General features: G+C 36.6%; 4 protein-coding genes and 1 non-coding gene across 6 annotated transcripts; 3 read left to right on the top strand and 2 right to left on the bottom strand.

Annotated features, from left to right (window-relative positions):
* Window positions 1-55: 55 nt before the first annotated feature.
* Window positions 56-4,385, top strand: LOC149737563 (uncharacterized). Of its 2 annotated transcripts, none has more exons than XM_089873781.1 (12): window positions 56-364; window positions 442-485; window positions 562-685; window positions 793-945; window positions 1,202-1,309; window positions 1,534-1,703; window positions 1,828-1,974; window positions 2,203-2,431; window positions 2,667-2,939; window positions 3,190-3,343; window positions 3,682-3,910; window positions 4,180-4,385. In XM_089873781.1, the coding sequence occupies exons 1-12, from the start codon at window positions 345-347 to the stop codon at window positions 4,320-4,322; spliced, it is 1,794 nt and encodes a 597-aa protein (XP_089729907.1). In that variant the 5' UTR covers window positions 56-344; the 3' UTR covers window positions 4,323-4,385. The 2 variants fall into 2 exon arrangements, with proteins under 2 accessions (XP_089729907.1, XP_089729905.1); XM_089873779.1 differs by having other exon boundaries at window positions 4,177-4,385.
* A 1,174-nt stretch (window positions 4,386-5,559) lies between these two features.
* Window positions 5,560-8,485, top strand: LOC149737561 (large ribosomal subunit protein eL8-like). The gene is made up of 8 exons (XM_089873797.1): window positions 5,560-5,714; window positions 5,818-5,938; window positions 6,245-6,394; window positions 6,908-6,995; window positions 7,193-7,325; window positions 7,911-8,041; window positions 8,213-8,282; window positions 8,343-8,485. The coding sequence occupies exons 1-8, from the start codon at window positions 5,712-5,714 to the stop codon at window positions 8,451-8,453; spliced, it is 807 nt and encodes a 268-aa protein (XP_089729923.1). The 5' UTR covers window positions 5,560-5,711; the 3' UTR covers window positions 8,454-8,485.
* On the top strand, window positions 8,080-8,146 carry LOC149737562 (small nucleolar RNA SNORD24). The gene has a single exon (XR_016384799.1). It is a non-coding gene; the product is annotated as a small nucleolar RNA SNORD24 (small nucleolar RNA).
* A 394-nt stretch (window positions 8,486-8,879) lies between the features above and the next one.
* On the bottom strand, window positions 8,880-10,249 carry LOC149737560 (putative nuclear transport factor 2). The gene is made up of 4 exons (XM_089873804.1): window positions 10,067-10,249; window positions 9,667-9,738; window positions 9,486-9,587; window positions 8,880-9,239 (listed from the first exon to the last, which is right to left on the bottom strand). Exons 1-4 carry the CDS (start codon window positions 10,193-10,195, stop codon window positions 9,129-9,131), a joined length of 414 nt encoding a protein of 137 aa, XP_089729930.1. The 5' UTR covers window positions 10,196-10,249; the 3' UTR covers window positions 8,880-9,128.
* On the bottom strand, window positions 10,246-11,489 carry LOC149737559 (CXXC motif containing zinc binding protein-like). The gene has a single exon (XM_089873801.1). It carries the CDS (start codon window positions 10,869-10,871, stop codon window positions 10,383-10,385), a length of 489 nt encoding a protein of 162 aa, XP_089729927.1. The 5' UTR covers window positions 10,872-11,489; the 3' UTR covers window positions 10,246-10,382.
* Window positions 11,490-11,690: the final 201 nt, after the last annotated feature.

Genomic DNA, 11,690 nt, shown 5'->3' with positions numbered 1-11,690 from the left:
TTATACCATACAGTTTGCAGAAGATTCGGAAACACTGATTATGAAAAGGCGTCGAAACGTTCAGCGCTGGTCCACCGGCAGTATAGTGTTGACCAAGAATTTTCAACTATTGATTCCATCTATTGAGCTGTAGTGTTAAAGAAGTTTAAAGGCATCACTGTCTGTTTTACCTTGATTGCATAGTTTTAACCTCGTGCTTGTATAAAACCTGCCATTTTACATGTTGCGTTTGATTCTTTAGTTAATATTGGTGTATTAGTTTGGTTTTGCTTAGTTAGTCCGTGTATAAGTCCGTTCGTTATATAGTTTGTAATATATTATTTTGCATTTTCTTTTGCGGAATAATGGAATCCATACGTAACCTGTGAGTATAAACTATAAACCAATGTTTATTAATACATATATAGATAAGCCCTAACGCTCTAATTTGTAATTATTCAGGTTAATTTGTTGGCTCACCATTCAACTTCTCACTTTTTTTTCGGGTAAAGTACATGTTAATACCAACGTTACAACGTATATACCAACGTATTGCTTGTTTAATTCATGTTATTTATGTAGTTCGTGCTTTGCCTGAGGAGGACAGTGGTGAATTATACGATGACGAAGAAACTGAGGTTCGCTCGGTGCTTACTTGCCCACCCAGTGTTGTATGCCCTGTTGGTCAAGTATGTATCATGTACAAGTAAGTAGTGCATGGCCCTTTACAAGTCTTTTCACGTTTTTTTTTTGCGTGTATTAACCTTTGTGGGTATAATGAGTGAAGCATAAATAAAGAAATATATTTATCAGGTACCCGCACTGCCACATTCCCGATGTCACAATAACCACGACAACTCCTGTTAAAATAACAACAACAAGGAGTCCAAGAATAAACTACTGTGAAAACAACATTTGTAGGATCGGCAGCACGTGTGTCCCGGGTAATTTACCCGACAGTTACAGGTAAAAGTAAATTTGATCGCTTGCAAGAATTCCGCTCACACCTTTGGTTTGAAACCGAACACTCATGTTATAATGAATCTCGTTTCCTGTCACGCAAGCATTAACAAAGTTACATTTATTCAATGTAAATCTCCTCGGCTAAACGAACTCATTTGCCATTTGCTATCGTTTTCAAGTAGCAAAAACTGATGGATGACTGATGAAACAAACGTCGTTGCCCCTTATGCGAGGATAAATAAGTTACATTTATTCACAGCTGTCTTTGCGTTCCTGGGACAACTGGGAGATTTTGCGAGGTCCAGTCCTGCACTTTGTTCTGTCAAAATGGTGGAACTTGCCTTATAAACAAGCTAAATGTGCAGCAGTAAGTGCCAACATGATGGAGTAAATATAAACAAAATAAAAAAAATTACTTACAAAATTAAACTTAATACGTGGTAACTCGGTAAGCTGCCACGCATCAGTGTATGAAACAGAACACTCATCTTAATAAGGACTGTCAGTGCCCTGTCACGCGAGGTTTAATACGTTACATTCCTTCAACTATTTATTCATTTAATCAAGCACATAATTTCAATTCTTTTTTAGATGTAACTGTCCAACCGGTTGGTATGGTAAGACTTGTGAAAGCAAGGGCGAGGCATGCTCTCCAAACCCTTGCCTAAACAATTGCAACTGCGTTCAGTCTTGTATGCACGAAGGAGGATTCTACTGTGTGAGCACAAACATGCAATATGCTGGCAAAACCTGCAGCGACCGTAAGTTTTAATGTTTGTAGTTGAAGTTTAAAACATTAGCGTATAGACACCAACCGTATATAGTGGATTAAATACGATACCCTTTTTGTATTTACTTTTATATTGTTCAAACTTTGGTTTTCAGCCGTGCCACGATTAGAGTGCCAATACGACCGCATGATCATGAGAGTAGATCCTAGTTTGGTTCGAAACTTCGACAAGCAAGGGGGCAACACCTACCTTTACTCCTCGGATTCTTACAATAATCACCAGAGATCGTCTACTTGTCGTGGTATATAACGCTCTATCTTATAATAGAAGTCTGGTTTTCATTATTTTTAACCATCCCATGTGGTAGTAAGTAAAAATTAGAAAAGTTCACCTAAATGTATATCCTCGCAAAACTAGAGAGCGTTGGTAATTGTTAAAAACACGATTAGGGAACAATGCCAACGGTAACCAGCAGCTTACCCCATTTAACCGTATAAACATGCGTAACGTTTTTTTGTACATTATACAGCAAAGATGGAGGGTGGTATGTACATGGTTGCCATCTCATTCCCGTTCACCAGTTGCGGCACAGTGGTAACCTCAGCACGAAAGGGTGACGACGGTACGATGTCAAACAGCTTCACCAATAAACTATGGTTGAACAAAGAAAACAATGTTTATGAAATGCCATACCCAGTAGCGGAGTTCACTTGCACTTATGGATACGAATATAACTTCGTCACATCTCTAAGTCCCACGTAAGTCAGAAATACTATACTAGTTTGGAGTAAAACTAATCCTGTTTTCATTTACCTTTATGGTATACATTTTCATGGTAAACCAAGAACACTTACAGAATTCTATGAATGTATTGTCACGCCTCTAAAAGGTAAAAGGTCGTCGTTGTTGTTTGTTAAAAACACGACTAAGAAATCGGGTTTATTTTGAGCTAAAGATATTCCCACAATACAACATGCTGCATTTACTTTGCAGGGTTCAGCCAATACGCCATGTGCTACAGGACGAAGAGCTTTTTGATTTGTCTGCTTCTCTGTGTAAAGTAAGCACTTGCTTACGCACTTGTCCAGCACAGTACATGCTGACGGACAGGGCAATTTATACCGTTGGAGAAATTCTCCATGTTCGTTTTGATCTCAACCAACGTGTCATTGCATCGAACACAATGGTCGCTTCCATAGAAAACTTATACCTTGCATGTTCTGCTGATAATTCACCTGGTGACCAAGTGGATCTTGTACTTTCTGGGTATGTTTGGTTGTCAGTTTTAATTTACGACGTATAGGTGAGGTACTTTCCCAAGAAATTTTTAGATTTGGGCCTGTTACTCCAATACCCAAGGATTTAGGCCAGGTTTGAATTATTACCCCCAACGTCAAAAGATTTAGGTCTGGTTTGGTCTATTAAACCAACACCCAAACTGCTTTTTTCCGGCTTTGTTAAATTTAATTATTACATTATAACTATCGTAATTTTTTACATTCAACGTTCAAAACAGGTGCTCGGTTGTTGGAACACTTTTCCCAACCACGGCAAACAGCTTAACGTCGACATACGCCTGCTTTTCTTTTATGGTTCCAAGGTTTAAGAACTGCGTCGAAATTTACATTCACGCCAACATTCGCATGTGTAGATCAACTGACGTCATCAATGTACGTATAATTTTAGTTTTCTTCTAAAATAAATGTTTTTAACTATAGTAGATTGGAATAGCATGTGGTCACATGTTTTATTTATTTTTTCGTCTTGTTTCGTAGTAAACATAACATTAAAAGAAAGAATTATATAACCGTATTCTATTCGAATGTAATAAGAGCTTTATTGTTAAAAAACACGATCAATTGGGGAATATGGAATTCAATGTGCTAACGTTATCAATCCTCCCTCCTTGTATTATAAACATCATTATTTGATTTTCGACTATAATTCAAACACGGTTATTTCTAATATCCGCTTTATACGTCACGTTTGTTTTATTTTTCGCCCACAGGATTGCGGTGGTAAGCCTCGATGTCGTTCCAATGCTCGACGTGCTGTTGGCGGCGAAACTATTCTTGGCCCAATAGCAGTGGTAGACGGGTTGGACGGTTTAAGCACAATCGAGTTGTATCCTGGGGCGAATGATTCAGTGGTTTTGAAATACAACAAAGTTCCAGATTTCACCGGTGTTAGAGTTAAACCTTCCATCGTTCAACCAACTCCTTCCACTGCTGCGGAAGGTATTGAAATTAATCTACTTACAAATAACAATAAGTTTTTGTGGCTCGAGCAAATGTTATGTAAAATCTAACCTCACAGTGATTATTTGATTACATATTTTCAACTGAATTATACTGACATTCTTTACAGAACCCCCTATAGTGTTCTGGTTCGTACGCATCGTGCTCGTGGCGAGTTGTCACGCGTATGCAACTTTCAGTTTTATTTGTGATAGACACATGAAGAATAACCGATTAAGCTTTTCACTAATTTAAATACATTACAGCAGATAAGAACTACAGCATTTCACTCGTAATCATCCTATCCCTGATTGTGGCGGCAACCTGCATGGCATTATTCGCATTGTGTTGTATGATGAGAAACACTGAATCAACTTCGGATTCTGGGAAAGCCGAAGATTCAACTTTATAAATTATCATCATTTTTTCAACTGAAGTTCCATATTTAAAACAAAAATAAATTTACTTTCTGATACATCTACTGAGTGTTTAATTACATATCTAGTATTTTCTTTTTCGTCTATGCCGAAATGTTGGAACTTTTTACTGGATTATCGGATGCAAAAACACGACCGCCTGCCTCTTTAACTCCGAGGTACTGGATTCGGGACTCGTCGCTGCTACCGTTGTCGGCGTGCGTGTTATACCAGACCGTCATAAAAAAATAATAAACTATAAATTACCCACGAAGTAACATAAGTGGTAACTCGTAAGCTGGCAAGAGGTGTATGGAACAAAACACCCGTGTTATAACGACTGTCGTTTTCCGGCCACGAGAGGATAACATTATGTTATACATTTATTGATTCAAACCCTGCACTGGGGGCTGTACCGTGGACTTACAGAATGGAAAATGTTCTGTATAATTTGCCGAACGATCGCCATTGCAATACAGAAGTATGTTCGAGCGATTGTGTATTGTTTTGCCATATTAGGTCGACCTATCTGATCATTGGTAAGACACTAAACGGCAGTTTTTATCAACCGTGTGATCCATTGCAGGCTGCTTGAATTGTCGGTCATATATAGGTTGGGGGAAGATGGGACACCTTTTCATTCTATTTTCTCGTCCAATTTGGTAGTAAACAAAGAAAATGCAAAGAATTATAAAAGCGTATCCTCACGACTCCCCTAGATCGTTGTTAATTGTTTAAAAAACGATCAGGATATTTGGATATCATGTGCTAAAGGTGTCTCATCTCCCCCCGCCCCACTGTATATTACAAACAATAAAAAACTCAAAAAAGTATTTACCGATACAGTTGCATATACATGTGGAAATTTGTAAGCAGGCACGAGATGTACGTCCGTGTTAACCGTCGTTGTCGGCTCTTTAGAGATAAATAAGTTGGTACTATGGCGTAAGTTGGGATATATATATAGGTTAACAAAAAATATCCCACGTTTCCTGATCGGATTATAAACAACTAACAACTGCATATAGTCGTAAAGCTACGATTATATAATTCATTAAATGTTTCTTGTTTTCCCTCAATTGAAACGAAAAAGAGATTTGAAACGTCTCATCTTACCCCAATCTGTCAACGTTTGTTTATTTATTTTGTTTTGTGCTAAAATGAAGCAAAAAATATATGTTTAACTGTTATCGTTTTTATATTTATTGGTAATAAATATCTATAGCTATTAAAGCCCATTAAATAACTTTCAATACATGCGACAAAAACGTATCCGCTCCCCATCTAAAATGTAAAAACTTGTTGCTTTACGGTTCATTGATTATTGACGAAGGCGAAACTTCCCACAAACCAATTCAGTCTTTTGGATTAAGAAGTCGTCGAGCATGGTAGGCTTATATTTGTTGGCAATATCTGGGCTAATCGTCGCCTGTATTGTATAAAATGACGATAATTTGTAGTTGACTTGTACCTAATGAATGTTTTGTTCAGCCGAAGGGAAAGAAATCTCGTGGAAAGCGTGTAGCGCCAGCGCCGCTTCTTGCTAAACGTGCAGCCGCCAAAAAGGTGGTGAATCCCTTGTTCGAGAAGAGACCTAAGAATTTCGGAATCGGTAAGCGTTATATTTTTGTTCAAGTTTAAATTTGAGTAAACAAATAGTTCGGTTTATGCCCAGATTTTCTGTCCAAAATATATATATTTCTTCCCCTTCGCGCCGTTTTTTGTGTTTACTGTTAGGAATGTTTACGACAGTATTGATGCAAACGACCTATGGCTGGACTTAATTGCGAATTTTAAAAATGTATGAATTTTGGGAAAAAGGACAATCTTGATATAATTTGTTAAACCATGACCAACACTAACCTGATCTGTCACAAAGTTTTAAATAGTGCCTTTTTTTTTAAATAAAATATTCCAGGTCAGGACATTCAACCCAAGCGAGATCTTACTCACTTTGTTCGATGGCCCAAATACATTCGGCTACAACGTCAGAAGGTTGTGCTGCAGAAGAGACTGAAGATCCCTCCAGCGATTAACCAGTTCACCAACACATTGGACCGACAAACTGGTATAAATTCATTATCTTAAATAATTTTGATTATTTTAAGCGTAATTTATATTAAAAAAACAATTAAAATTGAAACAGTTTATACTCAACATGTTTGTTGATCTCCCATTAAATTGGGTAAAGAAGTAGATTTGTTTTGTTTTAAGCTGTTTGCTACTTTTAAGTTGGAAAGTATAAAAGTTCAAAGCATCAATGATGTCAAAATAATTCTGCCATTATTATGCAGTGTAGTAGGTGCAAATGATATGAATTACCGTTATTATTCTGAGGTGCTTTTGACAACCATTCTGACAGGCATTGCTAGTTGGACTGTGTTCATGAAATAACCTTGTTTCCATTGAAAATCTAGGTCTAAAAAAAATTGCTGTCCCTTGCAAGGCATTCACGTGCCTTGCAAGTTATCTGTACTTTATGTACGGAATACCCACTTCAATGATATTGTTGTTAATTTTGGGACACTGGTTCCTTGTTAACAAATCAATTGAATTGTCGTGTGGTCTATGACTTCTGCAGCTACTTCCTTGTTCCGATTGGCAAAGAAGTATCAGCCGGAATCAAAACTGGAGAAAAGGGAGCGCTTGAGACAGCGTGCTCAAGAAAGGTTTAAATTATATTTGTTTTTAACTTAGTTATATTTTCACTAGCACCTATGATGTCAAAATAATTCTGCCATTATTATGCAGTGTAGTAGGTGCAAATGATATGAATTACCGTTTATTATTCTGAGGTGACATAGTTTTAATTATTTACTTACAAGATATCTGCCATTGAGTTAGTTCTAACAGTTACCATTTACAGAGCTGCTGGCAAACCAGACACCCCAACCAGGCGTCCATTGGTTGTATCTTCAGGTGTGAACACGGTCACCAACCTCATTGAAAGGAAGAAGGCTCAACTTGTTGTGATTGCTCATGATGTTGAACCAGTCGAGGTGCGTCATTATCAATTGTGTATTCATTAGACCAGTGGTTACAGGTTCAAAGCTTGATGCTGCATACATTTTAGGCCTAATAAGTTTGTTTTTTTTGTAAAATTGAGTGACATTGGTATAAAAATGTTACGCTCATAGTTGTTAAACATAGGGAACTTCAATGATTAATGAGGCAAACATGGAATATTGGCTCTTGCATGTTTGTATAGAAACCTAACTACAGGGTAAAATCTATTATGTAATGTCAATCTGGTTTCTTAGAAGTCGCTCCTAAATGTTAGACTAATGATTGTAATGTAACCAATTGGATTGATAAGTTTTACTTAAAAGTCTTCAAGTGTTTTAAAAATAAAAGTTCTTGTAAAATCTGTCAAAGCATCAATGATGTCAAAATAATTCTGCCATTATTATGCAGTGTAGTAGGTGCAAATGATATGAATTACCGTTATTATTCTGAGATGCTTTAGACAGCTATTGGTTTATTGCTCTGTATTTTGGGGAACAGCCCATGTTATAATTATTGTTGTTGCCCAGCAATGCAAGGATTGATAATTTGCATTCAATCCATAAATTTGTTTTCTCCAGATTGTGGTTTACCTTCCAGCTCTGTGCCGTAAGATGAATGTTCCTTACTGCATCGTGAAGGGCAAGTCCAGACTTGGTCGTTTGGTGCATAGAAAAACATGCACCTGCGTTGCTATCACTGATGTCAATAAGTAAGTATACAAATTGCTCAATGGGTGTTCAGTGGTATAGACTATGATGTTACATATATTTGCTATCTGAATCAATGTGGACAACCCACCAAGATCGCTGAGTCTAATGTAAAACAGATAAGACATAGTATTAAGTTTGCTCTACATTTGTTAATTGAATCCAAATAACAGCGAGGACAAAGGAGCTCTCAGCAAATTGGTTGAAAGTGTTCGAACCAACTACAATGAGAGATTCGATGAGGTGAGGAAAAGTTTTAATTGTTCAATTTACATCATTGCTTATTCACAAATGTGCTTGCAGATTCGAAGACACTGGGGTGGCGGTATTATGGGCAACAAGTCCTTGGCCAGGATCGCTAAGATTGAAAAACTGAGAGCAAAGGATGCTGCCCAGAAAGCCAGTTTGGCATAATAAACAATACGAATAAAATATTCAATGTAAAATTCTGTTTGCTTGATTTCAGTTTAGGAAAGCTTAAAAGTTTTTGGTGGAGTGAGAATGAAAAGGAGCCCAAATCATACGCATGTTTGAACTTTTAGTAGTATAAACTGTGATGGGGTTGTATCAATGGTTGGCTGCTAAAACATAATTCAGTATACATTGCAGCACTGCCCAAAGAACTGCAGAAATTGAAGTAACATAAAACATTTGCTATACAACAAAACCACACGCAACACATTAACAACCAGTGTCTGATTTTTACAGAAACCAAGCATTCTAAATTCACTGCATTACAATTAATTCAATTGGTGCTTTATCTCGCAGACTTACGTCTAAGTTACTAAATGTTCGCAGCAAATGTAATTTATGACAAAAAACCTTTGGTCAATAGACAAATTTTGACGAAGCACGTGTACTTGTTCACACAAACAATATTACTATCACATTTTAGATAAAATGACAAGACTAAGTATTTCGTATTGAAAAACATACACACAGGCACACATACATTACATTTTCATTCACTTTGCTCGCTCATACGTGGCAGACAGACTGTATGTTTCGCAGAATCATTCAACAATAGTCATCGTCCAGAAAAGTAATCCATAACAACAGATTGAAATGGGTTTTGCCAGAAACATCAATCTATGCGTTATGCAAAACCATCCTAAATACATCATTGACAATGAAAAATGACGCTTCAAAACCACGTAGAATGAAAGTTTGACAGAAACTATGCGGTGGGTCCTCATCAGTCTGTGAAGAATAATTGGATAAATTACTCACTTCATACGGAATATATAGGTTATAATTATATCATAGATTTGAACTAGTATGCCTTAAGACCTAAAGTACGTCATGGCAGTGTAAACTGAGCTACTAGTCTACCACTTTTTCTGTTTAAATGTTTGACCAAAATAAATGTCAACAGATGCATAAAATTTTGACAGCAAATGAAACTAGTCATTAGTTAATCTCAACAGAATAATAAAACACAGTTACCTTCAATTGACCCAGCACCATAAGAAAGACTGTGTTTGGTAATCCAGTGGGTTGACAATCAATTGATGTAATGGAGTAATGGATTGACTTGAATGTAAGTGCCTAAGTATTAAATTGAAAATTTAGCATGTAAATTCAGAACACTTGATTGTTCAATAAAGGTATAGAACACATGAATCACCTTAAGTTTAGCCATCACTGCTTCTCTTCCAGAACATTCCAAACCTTCAAAAGTCATTACAGAATCCGGTGCCTGTTAAAAGCGCACGATATGTTAGGCACGAATTCACATGTGATATATTATGGCAACTTTGACGAACATGGCTCTACTTAAAGATGCATGATGGGTTATTGTTAACATGTGGTAAAATGCAGCAATTTTAAATAAGGGGAAACTTTTAATCACAGCAAAATATTTAAAACTTAGATTTTTTAGTTTTATACAATAGCTTAAGCCTACACAGCAAAACCATTTTATCATTAGTGAGTGAAAGTTTTGTAGCACACTTGAGCCGGTTTTAAAGTTAATAGTTTTAAGAAACCCTGTTGTATGGAATAAACAAGAATAAACATTAACTTACATATAACTGGTCAAGCTCTTGCCTACCAACACATATTTTGGTATAGTAATGTTGAGCAAATGCACGTCCAAGTTCATGCAACTCGGTTGGCCTTGCGGGGATAGGGGGCATAATGACAAATTCACACATTTTGATTCAATCAGTTACACTATCCCTAGTACAGGGTTCAACGTATGGAGTTCTGTCGAATTGACAGGTACAGAATTTAAACACATTCATACACAAACTTTGCAAGTCATAACTGTTGCACTATAGTGAATGTACTATTGGTATAAGCAAACCATAAGAAACTAAAATCGTAACACAAAAGTACAATCTATTTTTTCAATTTAACAAATCTATATTTCAGTTCAGTCACTCCGACAGATTGATTTGCATTTTCATCATATTCATACCATTCGCTCTCAGAAAAATCAGCATCATTAAAAGTTGCCTTGGAGCAAGCAGACGAGACAACCCATCCACTACGAAAGTCAAATTCTACTGGTTCCATTCCTCTACACTCAAAGCCAGCAATTTTGGAAAATGTGCCATCACTTTCAGAAGTATAAGATGAAAGGTGTTCTTTAATAATATCAACATGGTTTTCCCGGCCACACATTCTGCATTTTTGAACCATGCTTGCTGATCCACGACCACCTTTAGTTTCTGTGCTTTCATCCAGAGACAAATACTGCCAGGCTGATGAAACTTCACCACAACTTGTGCATTTTAACTTTACGTACCACCGAAATTCATCTCCAATTGTGGATATTTGTGCTACATTTTCAAGAATAGCGGATATCTCTAAACCAATTTTTACCATGACTTTTTAAAATGCAATTTACAATTCAAATGTACTCGTAGCTAATTTTAGAAATAAAGTACCGTTTTTAATCTCTTTGGTTTAACTTTACAACAAAGTAGTCATATTATTATAAAAACCAAGTTATTATATAATTATTATAATAGAAACAATCGATCGTTCAAAACTAAATGGTAAAACTGCAACTCATGCACTGAGTATTTGCGCGCAATCCAGAATCTACTGCACGTTAGTGTGCATTATGTACACCTTGTGCGTATTGTGCGTAAAGTCTGTCGCGTTGTGAGAAATCACTTTGGTTAAAAAAAACAAAGAGATCGGCTTTAATATCTTTGTTAGAAAATAAGTGTCTTATAAACTATATTTTTAAAAAGCAATGTGCCCTGTTACAAACTTTTACTATGGCCTCGCTCGCGCAGTCACACACGGCCAGACTGAGTTCCATACAACACGGTCTACAGTCTATACCGTAAAAGAATCAAAAAGATTTGGTTTAAAAAGAAATGCAACATAAAACTTGCACAAACAAGCTGCAAATCCAGTTTACAATTGGAAATTAAATGTCCAGCCCAAGCTTTTCCGTCTTTATTGTTGTGTTGTGTCTTGTGTATTTTATGGTCCCTCTCCCTACGCTTGTGGAGGTGAGTAAGTGCGTAGACAAGGAGAACGTAATCCATTCCAGTAAGGAAACACAGAGTGTAATAATGCGGTTATTAAATATTAACTAAAAATTGAAAGACTGTTAGTCTGTTATTGCAAACATATTTTCAAATACTTCCTATTAAAAGTATTTATAGTGCAGTTCACTAGGCCCACTAG

This window comes from Ciona robusta, chromosome 3, assembly GCF_009617815.1.
Source record: "Ciona robusta chromosome 3, ASM961781v2".
Classification (NCBI taxonomy): Eukaryota; Metazoa; Chordata; class Ascidiacea; order Phlebobranchia; family Cionidae; genus Ciona; species Ciona robusta.
Note: the sequence above shows the minus strand (reverse complement) of the source record. Positions and strands in the feature narration are given on the sequence as shown.